Below are 17,500 nucleotides of genomic sequence, written 5' to 3' on the forward strand. Positions count from 1 at the left end.
ACCATCCACCATATTCGGTGGTGATGCAACAACGAGCCGGTCAACTCTACCACAGCCGAGAAATCACAAATTGCTGGCTTGGAGGGTGACATAGAATCGCGGAATAAATGCAGCAACCGTCGTGCAATGAAAAGTTTCTGGCGGAGCATTAAGGTTTTTTTTCGTTCATTATTTAAAAATGTCGTGAAAATAATTGTGGAAAAAGTAATGCAACTGGCTACAGCTTGTTTACGTAAAACAGGATAATCTGCAAAAATATGAACATGTTGTACTAAAAACTATTCAAACATATCAATCATTGCCCCTCTCCCTTTACCTCATAATTTTCAAATCAATCCACTAGTGATGCAGCTGTCGCAACATGAACACAGAATCCTCGCCTCCTCCTGTCCGTCACTTGCGCACTTCACAACATTGAACCGAGATTGGTGTTACAGAAGCTTTTCCAGCAGCACCGCTTACCCCACTTAGAAGTGCTAATGTATAGGCCAGCGACCCGGCCCGGCCAACATTAAATCCGACCAACCGACACCCCCCATCGACCGTTTCCTAATCGCAATAATTCGCGGCACCATTTCTGGCACTCTACTCTGGCCGCTCAGCATCATCATTCACCATTCACATTGGTGACTGAATCGCGTGGCGTGCGCGCGTCGGGCTTACGCTCACTACTCTGAATAGGCGGTGGCAGCGGCGACTGCAGATGCTGACCTCAACAGCCCGCGAGAACAAAAGGAGGGGGGGGGGGGCTAAACTTATGTTGCGTGAAGTTCGCGTGTCTCTACTGCAGCTGCTGTTGCCGTAGTTGCTGCTGCTGGGTGTAGAGCAGCGAACGCCGCACAAACCAATGATGACATAGATTTCCGATGACGAGAAAATTGGAACCATTTGGCGAGGGCTAAGAATCGCGTGGTCACAGATTTATGCGAAGCCGCGGCTTTACAAACGCTGTATTAATCATTTCGTAATCGCATCCCTATGCCCAGAGGGGGGAGGAGAGTAACATTTAAAATTACCAAATAAAGCACGCACTCGGACTCTGCACACGCCGCCATTTATCCAAAATCATCAGGTAGGTAGCAGAGCACACACGCAGGGCTAACTATTCCATGGAAACGGATGTATATTTGAGTACATCTAAAATTTGTTAGCTCCTCATCACCGCGACATTGGCGACTGTACTGTTGTCACTCTCTCTCTCTCTCTCGCAGACAATTTACGTAATCGAAAAAGGTTGCACATCACCCTGGGTGAAGGTAATTCCGTTATCGGACAACCTTTTCATTGCCCAGACGAAAAGGGTCAGTGGTGTGTTGCTTGCTCTCCGTCATCATAATCCGTTCACCAGTCAGGCGGTTTGTTGGTCAGACAAATTTGTACTGTTGAAGCTCCCCATGATCAAGAGGAGGAAGCTGAAGCGGAATACCTCTTACGGTTTCTGTTCTCTTGACGGACAGCGTAGCAGAAAGGTGAAGAGATCTACCGACAAATTATGTAGAATAGCGCCGTATTGATTCAGGATTGATTTGTAGGTCAGTTATTATCGTGATGATGAGGGATTGATGAGTAGTTGAAACTCAGAACAGGTCCATCAAGGAATGTGGTTAGTTATGTAAGCGAAAGAAGATCAACAGTTCAATTATATCATCGCCATTGGCATATTCAATACTCAGTAATTCAGCTTCAAATAAAGAGTATTGTGTTGTCATCATTTTATAATACAAAAAAAATGCAACTCAACAATAGAACGACTCAAAACATATGTTGAAAAACAATACAAAAGCTACCACCAATATCACGCAACGGCACTGTGCCTCGTAAGGTCGGTACGAGACATCGCAAAAAAATGCTAAAAATGTCACTGTCACCGCTGGCAAAATGGTTCCATTTCACGATATCCGTGCGGAACTTCTCTTTTCGTCGGAAGCATAAAATAATGAAACACTGTTTATGACCGAGGCGACCGTTATCGGCCCGTCAAAAACTTGCCATTGCTGCTTCTCAAACCTGACCGCGCGCGCCACACTCCCAAGAAGGTCACTATCACAATCGAAACGGTCCCGGGTTGCCGATGCCGGGCAGCGGTAAATTTCAAACGAACAGTGCCACTAACGCTTGCTTCCTAATCAATAGACACCGTCAGGTTCATGGTGATGGAACCGTTCCTTCCTCCTGTTAAAAGGTAACCATCAACAACAATACTGTTAGAAATGACTGAATGAGGAAAAAATAGAAAACCATTAACCGTTCTTAGCCATCATCGTGCACATGTCACTATCACTCACTTCACTTGATTCATCATTCCCCATGCTGCACACGCCCAACAAACAACCACCACTCTACCGTGGTGCTTCATAGAGTGACATACCGGCAAGGACACACATTTCGCGTCAATAACGGCGGAGTTAGTCGGAGGTTATGTCGACAGAAAGCCCCAGCAACAATACCGTCTATATGCGTGCAGAACCAATACGCCGCAATGCTTTGCGCGCTTGCAACACCCGAGTATTTGTTGACTTAGGCTTGGGAAATCGTTTTCCTACTCAGCCATTGCAATGCTGTTTATATTTTACGCAAAACAGATTATTATATCTCTAAAGAATCCGCAAAAGTATGAGTCAATGCACTGAATCAATAATTTTACACATAATCAAGGACTGGGGTTCAAGTATAGAAGTATAGTGCCATACAACATTTAAATCTAATTAAAATACCTTTCTGAGATGTGCGCAATTGAAAAAGGCATTATCGAACAGAACAGAACTCTAACGCCATAGCGATTCTGTGAAATGGAACATTACTAGAACCAGCAACTAAAACGTTCCACACAGTACGAACATCCAGGCCGCGTTATTTGATCAATATCGACTATTCTCGAGCCGTCCAGAAGTCACCTTCACAATTTGTTTGACGAACAGGAAGAGGAGTTGAAAACAAATTATGTTAGGAGTGAATATTATACTACAAAACATTATCTATGTGCATAGCATTTTATGACGCCTTGTTGCATAATTAGGTGATGTAGTTGCTAACTAATCAAACAGCAAACAAAATGAATTTTTAACGTTCTATTTGTCTACGAAAAACAGCATTAGCAAGTAAATCCTTTACCGAACCACAATTCCATTTCAAGGTAACGGGGGATAGAATTCAAAGTTTCAGAGTTCCATAATTTACGTTCCGCACCATTTGGAACCATAGTGTTCTCGTGGGAGCCGGTGGGGCACGGTCCTTCGAGCCTCATAAATACTGTCATTTTGATCATTCCCTGGGGCTCCGTCCCTTGAACTGGACGAAATATTTTCCACGTGCTTCCGGCCAACAGCGTCCATACATTAAGAAGTTTTATTTCCTCCAAACTAATAGCCACGAATCCACTCCATGTTCGCCAATTCGAGGTTGCATATTAATGGCCAACCAAAACCTGCTACACGGTTGTACGGTTTGGCTTTACCGATTCTCGTTCGTCCGTCCCGTTTGTGGCAGTTTCATTTGGAAATCGAAAATTTCAACCCTAAAGCCGCTTTATTCGACCGTAACAATGGCGGGCCTTACCTGCATGTCAGAACGCGAGCTGATCTCACGACTTCTCACAAGCAGCAGGGCAAAGGCAGACACTGTCCACGACAAAGAAGTGTAGTTGCACAACCCTGCAACGAGCGCACCACCGGCGGCCGTGCATCACGGTCCCCGCAATCCCAAATACTAATTGACCGTTACATTCAGCAAAACACCAACACAACACACCCTCTCTTATCGACGTTAACGTCAGTCTCGCGTCACGATTGAAGGCTCTACTCATGTGGAACACATTCGACCAACCCTAGTTGTTTCGCGAAGGCACCAAACATGTATTCAGCGCACCGAGTATAGATTCATGCAATAGTTTTCGTTCGCGCAATTTGTAGCAGTGCGAAGAGGCCCACAAAGAACCACCGCGAACCGTCGCCGCGAAAAAAAAATCGTGAAACGGCACCGTGACCGGCCGTCGTCCGCGTCGGAACGGTTGGGAGATTTTGAAGAAGAAAAAAAATCGAAAGTTAAGGTCGTTAAGAGCGTTGGAACCGGCAAACCGGTTCCAAATGGCAGATATGGTAGTGGCTTCTTCACACGACACTACCACTATTCAGCCACCAGCAAACAGGCGGTTGTCAATGGATATGAAGCATATCTACCCGGCACAGATGTTTCCTTTGGTAAAGGAAGATGCTCAACACAGATGTTGACAGTAGAGTCATGTGCTGAGAGCTATAAATCTGAATCTTAAACATTTAAATGCGATTCCACGAAAAATCATAAATTTTGTTGCTTTCCAAATACAGCCGTGCAGAATCATGATACAGAAGATACGGCGAATTCTGTGGAACAGGTTAATAAACGTCACTATTTTCCCAACGATTAATCTGCAACCCAACGACGCCTCTAAAAAAAATAAATGCACATAGATATACGGACACTAGACCATGGAGTGTTCGGGTTCGGGTGTACTATTATGTCCTTTAACCATTGGAAATGTAGATTTGAAATGCACAATGGTACCGTGTAGCACACCATCGAAGTACAGACTAAGCGATACGTGTTCAGACAGCGGAAACCATCAAACCCTCCAAAAGCCCGCCCATGCACCCTTGTGTACGCATTGGATGGCTTTCTAAAATATTCACATAATTACGATCGATTGACGACTCCGGTGGACCGTGACACCACGAGAGTGCCCGTATGCACGGCTGTTGCAATGCCAAAGCATTTTCGAACGTTTTATTTATTTTTTCCTCTTCAGAAACCAAAGTTACTCCGCTTCGATCACACTCCACTAGAACACACCTGTGCCCGGGGGAGACCAATCCGGCGTTCATGAGCACGCTGCTGGCCGCGGGTCACGTTACGGTCCATTAGCCATCGAGCCACAATGGTAAACGATCCCAACAACCGGACGGACAGGCGCACAGCATTGGCTACAATTTTAACATTCCAGTGTGCATGTGCAGCCATCTATTTGATTTTTTTTTTTCTCATTTTTGGAGGAAGGAATGGAGTCAACCGACAACGAGAACAATTGATGCGGAAATAGTGGGTTGACGCGACGCACCGCTCTAGCACACCTCCTCCTCCACCTCTCTGTATCGAATTCTATCGAACGAAAAATCGTTCAAGAAGCTTCCAAACTAGGAAAGTTTATTATCCCGTTGCCAGGGTACCACACACCATAGGGTTTTGATTCCAAAGGACCCAACTTTTGGGACGGTGTTCCATTCCCGCGAGTTCCGATCGTACCAGCCAGCCACCACCATGCTATGAGGCTTGGTTAATTAAGGATCCATTCTTTAATCGTTTCTCTCGTGTGTCTTGGTGAGCAGCTCGCCTCGGTCTCAGTTCCTCTCGGCAGAACCAGTTTCAAAGTCGAAGCCGTCAACCCACCACACACCTGGTTGGTTTCTCGTGGATCGCGTCAGCCGGCCCGTTCCTTGATCCATCCGTAGGAGGGTTGGTTCAAAGAAATATCTTTTACCAACACCATTACCCCAGAGACAAGCTTCGCTTTTACATAACAATCGTTTATGCCTTTTTTGAAAAAGTTGACGCATAGACCCCGACCCGGTTCTGTAGGAAGGAACTGAGCCGCACCGGAGGGAATTCTCCGCCTCGCTAGCAGCTAACTGGCTGGTAACTGCTCGCGTAGATAGGTCGCCACAGCCGCTGCTTTTTCGGGTAGGTGTTGCGGTTTTACTATTTTGATCAAGATCAGTAGAAGGGAGGCTAAGCTTTAAGGTTTCGCTACCACGGAGGAGGTCGCTGTTGCCGGAGACACTGGCGCGGGGTAGGGCTGTGACGCAAGAGCTTCATAAAACATCGATTTAATCGTGTGCTGTCAGCTACGGCATTCGAGCGCCATTGCAAGCTGTTGTTCTACTAGCAGCGTTGCTCGTTGTTGTTGTGAGAAGGGCTCTGATGAAGGAGCAACATCAGCTCCTACAAGGAAGTCTCGAGCAGCAACACGAAAATACAATTACAATTTGTATTTCATACAAAAAATAATCCACAACGGTCACCTTCGCAAGCGTCTTCGCGTCGAATGGCGAGAGCACGTCTTGCAAAAGAGTGTTCGTGCGAAGAGCGGGTTCTGAAAGAAGAGGTTCTGAATTTAGCATTCTGTAGGAAGCACGATTCTGTCTGTGATGACGAATCGCAAGAGACCTTCTCAACCCACCGTAGTAGAATCGCGACCGGTACTCATGTCGGACGAAATAGGACCCCAAATTAATAAGCAAAAACCATCTCCAACGGTAACCAATTGCCAGACATCACAGCATATGTTCCGAGCGGAGGAGGTATGCTCGACGTGGCGGAAGACCTTTTTTTATTCCACAAATAAAATAAATTGAATTGCTTTGAAAATTGCGGCAACGCTTCAGTTGCCAACTTTAACGTTCAGTTCTAACTGATTGCCTGTTCAACGACTGCCCGGAAGCATTTGAGAACAAACGGAGCAAAAAACCATTGCATTATTCAGCACCGAGTAATCGATATCATACAACAAAACTGTGACCAGCATTTATAGCTTCTTCGTTCTCTCGCTTTTATGTTTCATATTAGTATCGATTTTATGCAAACTGAACAGCTGAACTTCCTGGGCAAGGGACACCAATTGCATATGATGAGAGCATCGCCGTCTACACACGCTGCATGAAGCTGCTACGGATGATACACCGCCGTCATGAAATCGTTGGCCATTTGTGGAACACAACACGAACCATCATCCCGCATAAATGGCCTGTTGTTGGCTGGCAGACAAAAAGCGAACCACAGCAACCAGAGCACTTTATACTCCCTCACTTTCCCGGTCCTAGTGAGTTGGCGGAGTTGAAGGCGTGAGGAAAGAACCTTCTCGACATGATGGCTGGCAACCTTGGCTAGGCTAGGTAGTACTACACCGCTCCGATGGATCAATATTTCTACTATTTTAGAACCTATGCCATGATTATCGATTCGCAAAAAAATCAGCACCATATCATGCTAAACTGCTTTAAGCTGAGAATGTTCGCATTGCAGATCAATAACCCAGACGATTCCCGACACTTCTGACGAAGAGGAGCACGTGCTGTGCCGTGTTTCGCGCGGGTTTTAATTGAATACCAACGCACACGAGGCAGGGGAGGCGAGCACGCGGCATAATTTAGACATGCTTTAGATACCTAAATCATGCGCTTGCTCGCCCACTCCTTCGCATCTGATGCGTGAAGACCTTGCGTGTGCTCGCGGGACAGGAAAGCCTTTCGTCGCTCCGTCAGCCAAACGTCAAAAGAGCCTTCGCCAAAACGTTTTGTATATTTTAAGTTAGCGTCGCCCAGGGCAAAAGACAAACAGTGCTCCACAATCTTTCCTGCAGGTTCGTTCTACCGACGAGCACTGTTTGCACTCTGCGTGTTTTGACTGTAAATCTTTACCTCGGTCTGCACATTCTGGGCGGCTGATACAAGACCGACGGCAGCACTTTTCATCGCCACCGCTCTACTGATATGACGCGAAAAAACGCATATTATGCACAAAGTAAGGTAAATAGTTGTCTGCGATTGCCGCCTACACCCGTCTCCTATTGGAGCGCATAGTAATCGATGATTACGTAGAGGGTGTCGCTATTCCAATGCCCACTTAGAATTCAGCCTTCACACACTCCAACATACTCGCTACGATTCCGACAGTAAACCTTGTGTTCTAGTGATCTAACAACTTTTGACAGTAAAAAATCTTCGATTCCGACTAGGTGAAAATTCAAGTTTTCCTTTTTTCAAATCAATCGTACAACCAACATCTCCTTACTACTAGCACCATAAAATCCTTTTACATCAACCAATTTGAGAGGAACTGGACTTACGTGTTGGCGGAATGATGAATCCAAGCACCTCCCACAGCAGCAACACTTTGACTCGGGAACTAATCTATTGGCATGCGTTGGAAATACTTCAATGAAACTGTAACTGTCGCACAGAAAACCAAATTTTCAGGATTACTTTTCACTGAATCTAGCACTGGCTACCATTCACATTCACCGAGATCACTAAAAAGCTATTGGAGAAAGAGAACAAATTTTCAGCAATTTAATCACACCATTAGCACGTTCCTTCTACACATACTTTAACAGCTAAATTTTAATAAACGGAGTCAAACGATGCAATATGGAACCTTCCGAAGGGGAGCACGTTCGAAGTGTTCGTTCCGTTCACCGAGAACAACATCAGGAGTCCTTTAGCTGAAAAAAGTCCGTAGCTTACTGCGACTGTGGCAGGATTAGATGTCATTTCACGACCAACAAGCAAATCGCTTCCGTGACAACGCCTGCTGCGTCGTGTAGCTCTGCTCTTTTCCGAGAAACGAAGAGTTTCGCTCAACCTGGATGGCAACTCCTAGCAGCACTAGATGGTGTACTCTCTGTGTATAGTCCTTCGAATGGCTCAGCTCTCGTAAACTCATCACTCTTTCAATAATACTCTTGAGGACCGCAGAGGTGAAGTGGATTGGTTGGGAAGGCGTAGTGGAAAGTCGAGAGAAGTAAAATCTATAACTTCCGGAAACCGTGAACGACGCCGGCGTGACCCACGGGTATTAAAGGATTGAAATTGACTTTTCACAAACACCGACGTCTACCCCCAAGACCAGCTTTTGGTAAAACATTCTCGATTGTTTTTTCACACAGATGTTCCCCGCCATTTTGGGATGCAAATATGCTATTCCACCCAGTGCATGCGGTGTGCCTCTGCTCCGTAGGATAAAATTGAAGCACAACGCCCTATTCTCCGCCTACATGACCGACAGCAGCTGCTACATCGGGTGACGCCAGCAACCACGGAAATATATAGCGCACCACACCAACAAACTGTCATCAACCTTTGCGCGAGTTATTGAAAGAGCGAAACTCTGGCTCCCGGAACTCGGTTGAGAAGAACGTGAAGCGTGCAGTGGGCTACTCCTTCGCTGCTACTATCTAATCTCACCACACAAAACCACTTTCAGATTGCGAGAGTCCGTGTACTCGCGTCCGGGACACATATGCCCACCAAAACCGACAGGCATTTCCTGATAAGGACCCGATGGAGCGTCAACAGTATCGGAGAAGAGAAGCAACTAACCCAATAACGCCACTTCTGATACAACCGCAAAATGGAGAAGGTTTTTAATCAAAGGTTGGTCGGTCGACCAACCACCAAGAGAAGGATCGCGTTTTCTCCACAAACCATCTCTGCTGCCACCGCTTTCGTTTAGCAAGATGAGCAAGGTTTATGTTCTGCTGTGCTCACTCTCTTTCTCTCGCAAACTTGAAAGACAGTTTTTTATTCTATTATCCTTCTCGAAACAGGATTTCCGGAACACTGTCGGTAGAACGGATCAGTAACCGCTCCCGGCATTGTACGACGAGTGCAGACTCGCTGGGCATGACGAGGATAGCACGATGAAATGCAATGTTTGCTGACGGAGGCGCATGCGTCCCGGTTCGCTCTAGGGAGAAATGATCGCCAAATTGCACAAAAGGAACACTCATCGTTCCGTGTGGCCCTTGAACCTTTTAAAACCGTGGCAAAGGTGGGAGAACTGTAGAGTGAGAAAAAGAGAGAATTTCAAGTGAAAAGAGACGGGTATACAGAAACACATCCTTGTAGAAAGGGAAGCAAAAGATGGTGGACGCGTATCGTATTCCAACCAGCAGCACAAACGCGCTGGCAACTCGTTTCACGTTCGACATTCTAGCCAGAACGTCTTCCACATACGCTCTCCTCCCATACGCCCTATGCAACACACAAACACACAGATTACACCTTTCCAGTACACACATCATCCAGTAAGCGGAAGGCAAACGCCATCGTGTCAAAATCAGCTGACGTTCAATGCCACATGCCCGTAGGAAGTACACCGAAAGGTGGTGCTTATGCTATCGTAGCTATCGCCGCATATTCATGCTGCTTTTCATGCCTAATATAGTTACTACAGCAACCACATCCACACACTGATCACGAAGCACCCCAAATAAACTGGCGGGGGACTCTGCTAACGATTCCGTTTGCTACTAGATCGATTGGCAACCGGGCGGAGCGCGCTCGACGCTAGAACAACATTCCGTATTACCTAGCGCAAAGCCTACTGCAATCGCACACGCGGCACACGGGCACAACATAAGAGAAACCGAAAGGGGTACCACACGCCACAAACGCACAACGATTCGGACTCGCGACCCGCGACTTGGCAGTAAAGAAGTGTGGCAGCAATACGGAGACACCGCACGACACACACGGTTCGAGGAACAAAATTTAACTGCCTTCGTCGCCGCCGTCACGCAGCCGTCCGACCGGTGGCGCCCGATGTTGTTGCTCAACCAACCGTTGTCTCTCTCGATTGCACACGCACACCGAAACATCACATGGGGTGCGCGCGCGCGCAACGCTCCCGCCGTGTGTATGCGAACGTCAACATGCGAACGACATCATGCCGGTGGACCCCCCCCAACTCAGTCCTGTAATTGGAAGGATGCCCAACCTGGTCTTCACCGCATGCCTCTGTGAAATCGTCTAGAACGTCAGCAGGGTGACCCAACAGGATCCGAAATATGGTCCGGAAGGGTTGGAAAGTTTAAAAAGCATCAGAAGCAACCGAGAATTGCCCAGCCTAGCCCAGCCTTGCCGACGACGACGTACGTTCACCCATACTAAGCACCGACCGAACGCGTCTTCCGCCGTTGCTTTAGCATCGCGACGGAGCCCACTATGTTGGTGTGTGATTAAAGCGAGCTGCCTTCTCTCGCATCGCCGCACGCAACCGCTTGCTTCGATGCGCTAGGGTGGTCCTTTCAAACTAAATCGACACTATGCAGCCTGATCGGCTCGTGTACTGGTCAACATTTACGAGCCGGGCGCCAAGAGGGACTGGTTGAATTTCAGGAAACAAACGTGTTCCTAAAAGTAGAACAACACCTGAAAGAATAACCGACAATTATTCAATTCTATGCTGGTTTACGACATAACATTGTAAAGCAATATTGCCAGAAGAAATATTGATTATCGCATACCCTTCCGCCTTTTGCAAGGTGCCCATCTTCAGCTGCGTGCATCGCATAAATTGCCCATTTTCCCAGAAGAGCCAAATAAAAACCTATTCACTAGAATCGCCAAAAAATGGGTCGAGCCAAGGAGAATGTTCCGAATAAGGAGTTGTTCGATGCGGCCGAATCGGGGGAGAGAATATGAAGGCAATTTTTCAACTTTATGAGTCTCCAAACCAAAATTGTGTGGGGGGAGCGTCCGCATGGTCGCGGTCGTCGTTACCGAAGGAAAGAAGCGAAACTTCTCAGTTTCGATGGTGGCTAACGTCATCGATGGTAACGAACTACGGGTGACGGTGTCCACAAGCAGAAAAGACTAACCCATTGCCAAACGACAATAGATTGATTTCAAAAAGGAAGTTAAGCTAATAGTACTTAAACTAACATACCATATAAGATACGCATAGCAGTAGTAAAAACTACATTACTGCGGACTATCACAACGAATCAGAACTGAGACATTGTTCTCCACCATACGACAATCGCAAACGATTGGTGCATGCTAATTAACCAACCAGCATCTCCCAATTTGCTCAACCAAATCATCACGGTCGGACACTGGAATCTTATTTTTTGTGGTCTGAATGGTAAAAAAACATAAATGAACATACAGGAAACTTCACACCCCTGAATTAGGACCCGTCCTGTGGACGCAACGGTGCAAATTAGCGAGCGTTGTACGAGTGGAGAGAGAGCAAATTATCTCCGCATGCGTCTTGGGTTAAGATGTTTAGTTCAGTATCAACCAGGCACAAAAAAGTTCAACACTAATTGGACACAGCCATCGCAGCGGTATAAAAGGTCAAGTAGAAAGTTCTTTTTTGTCCTCGAACTCAAACGCACGCTGGTGAACCTAAACTTGACAAAAAATGCTTTAGGAACCACGTTAACATTTACTAACTAACATATCATTACTAACACCGGTGAACTATTCCACAGCAATATCTGTTGAAATGCATGTGGTCAACCGCTATTGGTTTGGTTTGTTACCAAAACCAAAAAATACATAAAGTGGTCGCAAACTTATCCGTGTTACTGAATGATAACCATATGGCATTGGTTCCCCCAGACAAGGCCTTTAACATCAGTCATTTGTCTATAGAAAAACCCACCAGAAATTATTGGGATGTTTCGGTTGTCGCCACCCTTCGATGATGAAATAAAACCTCTATTTTCTTACTAAAATTTACCACAATTTACTGTTAAAGTATGATTGAGATACTAAACGAGCGGCCATGGAATCATAAAACTCCTCCACATAAAAAACGACTAAACTCACGACAAAGGAAACAGTTGAATACTTTCCCTACGCCCTAGAATCGTGAAAACACTTGCCAAGGAATGCAGTACACATGCTGCTGCCTCGAGGGTGCATGGCGGAGAATGCAGCGAGAATATGTAATGACTATTGATCGTGTCGCGCTCTGCTTCCTGTCTTCCAAAACAGTGAAACCGTAATGGTGGCAGGTCTGGGATGCATATAGAGAATTTAAAAATTTCTCAACTGGTTCTCGCACCCGTCGTATCTAAAAGGCAATGTCTTTAATATTAGTACAAGACGCATAGCTTTAAAATAACGACCTGAAGCCGATTCAAAGGTTTTGAAATATTTTGGAAAATTTGTTTAAAATTTTTGTATTCTAATTCACGCGATTCCACGAAGATGTGACCGTCATTTTGTTATCGATAAAGACCGCTTTAATGTTCATTACTGAATGTGGACCTCCTTGAGTGCATGTTTGGTATTTTAACGATGCCGCTGCACATCTACGGGATGCGATGGCCATAGCATATACCCCTCTTTTCACATTCCGATCATCGGTGGATTATGCTGCGAGCCAATGTGCCCCCGCGAACAACGGCGAACATGTTTGGACTGCAAATGAATCACAAACACTCTACCGTGCTCGGATGGTCGCTGTTCCGGCTCAGGAAAGCATCACGACTATAGTACAACGATGGTGGATGGCGGGGGTGGCTAATGAAATACGAGCAACATATGACCGGTAATCCCTGTCTGGCGGCGGCTTCACGCATCGCAATTGATTGAAATGGACGCTGGCGGGGGGTGGCAGGATCGATTACGGTTTGGGCGAAAGGTCGTAGGCACGCGTTAGCACAAAGGATTAGTTCAATCAAGCGGCCTGCAAACAAAATCACAAAACCATCCTCAGGATTGATGTCGGCGTGTTCATGTTGATCAAAGTAGATTGAAACAAATTAAGCAACACTTCCGTTATAATGTAATTAGGAAACGTTTCTTTGAGTTCACAATGGCGAATGCAATTGAACATCTGATAACACTACCTGCTAATCGTACCGGGCCGGAAAGTGTCAGTAAAGAAAAAACGTGTAATTTGGTGAATAATGTTTTGATAATATGTGAGTAATTCTATCTCTTCTTTGAAACAAATAAAAGAAGAATATAAAACCTATAAAATTCAACCCCACCAAATAAATTGCCAAACAGGTTTTTTTTAAACAAAACCTTCTCCCACCTGCTGAACTATCTTATCCTTTTTCTTCGAAGCCCGCGCATGCTGCGTACAAATACACACACGCAGAATCGATAAAAAAAATGCATGTAATTTTGCGCCACCATCTGTCTAGACGGCAGGATTGTAGGCCATCTTACCCACTTCGTTCCAACGCCGGTAACGTTTTCAGGAAACTTCCGGGTCTCACGCGACCCTTCCCAATCAAGCGTCTTCACTTCGATCAAACATCCCAACCTCTCCCTGGCATCAACGCACACCATGCGAATTTGAAACCATCCCAGCAATCCTTCCAGGAATATCTTGCCTCTTGCCGGTGTCCGGCCGGTGTTCCAGGAGCCGGCACGCCCGCGTTGTTGTTAATGGAAAATAATAGGTTAAAGAACAAATCCTGGAATACATACCTTGATAGCTTTATCACTAGGACACGAGACGAGACACCAAATTGCAAGCGCGATCGCGAAACACGAAAAAACGTTTCTCTCGTTGTTTGTTCTTTTGATTTCCGCTGCTCGGACTCGTTGGTGTTGGTGTCGGCGCTTCTTTTGTTATGGCCTTTTCGGCGGGAGCCTCGTTTGACAGTCGTTGGAACACCCTGTAGTAAAGGTGCACGGCCACGACAGTAACTTTCATTGTGAAGAAACTTTCATTTAGCGGGTCGGTAAACTTTATTTAAGATGCACGGCTACGATAACAACCTTGTTCTTCAAACACACAGCAACAACGCACCTCTGGCATTGATATGAACGGCGCATGCGTCGCGATAAGAGCAATACGTATAAGAAAGAAAGTTTCTTTTGTCTTAACCGTGCTAGGCCACGATAAAAACTTTTTTCGTGGCCGCAGCCACCTCAATGCTCCTTTTCTCGAAAATGTCATCAATGACATGTTGAGTTTTTTTTTTATTGAACAGATGAAAAAAAGCAGAAAAAGTGTCATCATCGTTACACAACCCGAGCACCGCCGTGTTTTTCTCGTCCGTGCAGTGTTCCGATCCGGTCCGTTTGCCGTTTAATTATTAGCCCGGGAGCCCGAATACCGTACGATGACCGACGCTAGTCTGCCCGTCGTTGGAGGTCTGCGTCTGCGGCCTCTGACGAAGGAAAACATCCTCTACTACTACTTCCCGTTAAAGGGAATGGTCAGCTATGCCGCTCTGTCGGTCAACGTTATGAACCCTTCCATTGCGATCAGGTTTGTCGGTTCCGTGTGCTCCTGCCACCAGATATCTAATGTAAATCCACCTTTGCTTGCATTGTGCCTTACAGGTTGCTGCCCAAGCGTGATGTTACCAACTTCCTCCTGATCCACACCATCTTCGGCACAACGCTGTTTCTGTTCAGCCGGCCGCACCTGAAAGGAGTCTCCACGAACAAGCGGTTGGCGTTCAGCGTTTGTGGATCCGTGCTGTTCAGCTTCGGTTCCGTGCTGGTGTGGGCTGTTCTGCGGTCGGCTATCCCACGCAATCAGGGTCTAGCGACAGCACTAGGCCTTTCGTCGGGGGTACTGATCGCCAAGCTGGCCTACGATTACCTTGAGACCAACGATAGCAATTGTGCGGGAACGGTTGCAAAGAAAAACTGAAACAAAACAGCAATCGTCCGGCCGGCCACCGGCCTCCCGGATTGTCCTAAAACCCGCAATTTGGCGAACACGTTCAGTAAGTTTCAAGGGACCGTCTACAAAAGGTGCGACTTTACACCATGAAATTTGTGGTGGGAGGATGCTAGTTTTACCATCGAATGTCGTTAAATACACCAACATTTATGCTTATACGTTAAATAATGGCGTTTTTCTTCCTCGCAAAGTTGCGGGAATCGAAAGGGTCGCCTGGTTTGCTCATCAAACGTATCGCAGCCTTTTTAGCAAAATACGCAGCCTAACTGTCAAAACAAGAGGAATCAAAACAAAGCAGTCCTCCAGTTTTGCGAACGAATTGAACTTGCACGAAAAAGGCTTATTAAAACTCATCCAAAATGGGTAAAAAGCAGCACCAGAAGGATAAAATGTAAGTAAAAAGGGGGCAACTCAAAGGCGACACACAGTGACTAATCATTTATCCCTACCCACAAAGGTACCTCACATATACCGAGTGGGCCGAGTTTTACGGTGGCCACAAGCCGGATTCGGTAGAAAATGAGCAAATCAAATTCAAACGACTCCCGTTCGACCACTGCTGTGTATCGCTAGTACCTTTCGAACACCCGTACAGCGACAAAGACGGTAACGTGTTCGAGCTCTCGTCAATCGTCGAATTTCTGAAACGCTTCAAAGTAAACCCCGTCACCGGAGTGCCGCTCGATGGGCGTTCGCTGATCAAACTCAACTTTACCAAAAACCACGAGGACCAATACCACTGCCCAACGCTCTTCAAACCGTTCACGAAGAACTCGCACATCGTGGCCAACGGAAAGACGGGCAACGTGTTCTCCTACGAAGCGATCGAGCAACTGAACGTGAAAGCCAAAAACTGGAAGGATCTGGTTGATGATACGCCGTTTACGCGCAAAGATCTCATCACCATCCAAGATCCGGCCCAGCTGGACAAGTTCAACATTTCCAACTTTCACCACATCAAAAAGAACCTGCGGGTGCTGACGGAGGAACAGCAAGCCGAACGAAAAGATCCGCACGGTCGGCTGAAGAAGATCTCCTCCGAAACGAAGGATATTTTGCAGCAGCTCGAAAAGGATTATAAGCCGGCGGAAGAGCAAAAAGAGGAGCGCCAAGTGGCCGACAAGTTCAATGCGGCCCACTACTCGACCGGTGCCGTGGCCGCTTCCTTCACGTCCACGGCAATGGTACCGGTGTCGCAGCATGAAGCAGCCATCATCGACGATGACATTGTGCGGTATGAGCGCGTGAAGAAGAAAGGCTACGTACGGCTACTGACCAACTTCGGAGCGCTCAATCTCGAACTGTACTGTGAGCAGGTACCGAAGACGTGTGAAAACTTCCTCAAACACTGCCAGTCCGGATACTACAACGGAGTGCTGTTCCATCGCTCGATCCGCAACTTTATGATACAGGGTGGCGATCCGACGGGGGTCGGTAATGGTGGCACATCTGCCTGGGGAGTCAAGTTTGCGGACGAAATCAAACCGAATCTTTCACACGCTGGCCGCGGTGTACTGTCGATGGCTAACTCCGGTCCCAACACAAACGGTTCCCAATTGTAAGTCGTTTAGCAACCATCGGCCCTATCCATATCGATCAATTTCCGCAACAAAGTCCGCATAATTTTCGTTTTATTTTTTTTTTCCTGTTATAGCTTCATTACCTATCGATCGTGTAAGCACTTGGATGGAAAGCACACTATCTTCGGCAAACTAGTCGGTGGTCTCGAGGTGCTAACGGAGATGGAACGGGTTGAGGTGGACAACCGGGACAGGCCGATTGAGAATATCTTTATCCAACGGGCGCAGGTCTTCGTCGATCCATTCCAGGAAGTGGACGAACAACTGGCCAAAGAGCGTGCCGAAGAAGTAGAACGAATACAGCAGGAGGCTAATGAAAAGCGCAATAACAAAGCAGGTAATGGCCAGAAGCGTGGTCAACCGCTGAAGGTATTTCGTTCCGGAGTGGGGAAGTATCTTGACACGAATGTAACAAAGACCGCTTCAGTTGAGGAAAATGGCCCAGGTTCCAGCACGTCATCCTCGGAAAGCGGTGCGAAAAAGCGCAAAAAGACGGCCACCGTCGGTGCGGATGGTTTTGGTAATTTTAGCTCTTGGTAGAAACAAGATTTATCTGTCTATTTCGTTTCTAACCTGTAAATATTACATAAAAAACAACTATGAGCGCTCTCTACTTTCGTCAATGTGACCGTCATTCACGTCCCGCCTTCGTCACCGAATTCTCGCTCCTTCCACGCTTTCTTCTTCGCTTGAAGACGCATCTTACGGCGTGCCGCCTCTGT

The 17,500-nt window shown here is 46.6% G+C and overlaps 4 protein-coding genes across 8 annotated transcripts in view; 2 read left to right on the plus strand and 2 right to left on the minus strand.

Annotated features, from left to right (window-relative positions):
- Positions 1-14,091, minus strand: part of LOC125955938 (dnaJ homolog subfamily B member 6) — a 61,825-nt gene extending 47,734 nt beyond the window's left edge. For 3 of the 5 annotated variants that reach the window (XM_049687296.1, XM_049687295.1, XM_049687287.1), the window contains exons 1-2: positions 10,117-10,283; positions 7,874-8,064 (exon numbers count right to left, since the gene is read on the minus strand). The gene's annotated coding sequence lies outside the window, so the exon portion shown is untranslated. Of the gene's footprint in view, positions 1-7,873; positions 8,065-8,270; positions 8,932-10,116; positions 10,284-13,985 lie in introns of those variants that run through there. The other 2 variants (XM_049687289.1, XM_049687288.1) reach the window with 2 other exon arrangements.
- A 390-nt stretch (positions 14,092-14,481) lies between these two features.
- Positions 14,482-15,358, plus strand: LOC125955970 (uncharacterized). The gene is made up of 2 exons (XM_049687350.1): positions 14,482-14,775; positions 14,850-15,358. The coding sequence occupies exons 1-2, from the start codon at positions 14,627-14,629 to the stop codon at positions 15,163-15,165; spliced, it is 465 nt and encodes a 154-aa protein (XP_049543307.1). The 5' UTR covers positions 14,482-14,626; the 3' UTR covers positions 15,166-15,358.
- Positions 15,359-15,454: 96 nt separating this feature from the next.
- On the plus strand, positions 15,455-17,419 carry LOC125955920 (RING-type E3 ubiquitin-protein ligase PPIL2). Its single transcript, XM_049687256.1, has 3 exons — positions 15,455-15,589; positions 15,656-16,756; positions 16,853-17,419. The coding sequence occupies exons 1-3, from the start codon at positions 15,558-15,560 to the stop codon at positions 17,316-17,318; spliced, it is 1,599 nt and encodes a 532-aa protein (XP_049543213.1). The 5' UTR covers positions 15,455-15,557; the 3' UTR covers positions 17,319-17,419.
- The window catches only part of LOC125955967 (mitochondrial translation release factor in rescue), a 596-nt gene continuing 405 nt past the window's right edge, over positions 17,310-17,500 (minus strand). Inside the window, exon 1 of the mRNA XM_049687347.1 lies at positions 17,310-17,500. This exon is cut by the window's right edge and continues 405 nt beyond it. Coding sequence (XP_049543304.1) covers positions 17,414-17,500 — 87 coding nt within the window. The 3' untranslated portion in view covers positions 17,310-17,413.

This window comes from Anopheles darlingi, chromosome 3 (genome assembly GCF_943734745.1).
Source record: "Anopheles darlingi chromosome 3, idAnoDarlMG_H_01, whole genome shotgun sequence".
NCBI lineage: Eukaryota > Metazoa > Arthropoda > Insecta > Diptera > Culicidae > Anopheles > Anopheles darlingi.

Coding starts and splice junctions, on each gene's coding strand:
- LOC125955970 (XM_049687350.1), top strand. CDS start 14,627: ATGACCGACGCTAGTCTGCCCGTCGTTGGAGGTCTGCGTCTGCGGCCT. Junction 14,776..14,849: donor AACCCTTCCATTGCGATCAG/GTTTGTCGGTTC, acceptor TGTGCCTTACAG/GTTGCTGCCCAAGCGTGATG.
- LOC125955920 (XM_049687256.1), top strand. CDS start 15,558: ATGGGTAAAAAGCAGCACCAGAAGGATAAAAT. Junction 15,590..15,655: donor CAGCACCAGAAGGATAAAAT/GTAAGTAAAAAG, acceptor CTACCCACAAAG/GTACCTCACATATACCGAGT. Junction 16,757..16,852: donor AACACAAACGGTTCCCAATT/GTAAGTCGTTTA, acceptor TTCCTGTTATAG/CTTCATTACCTATCGATCGT.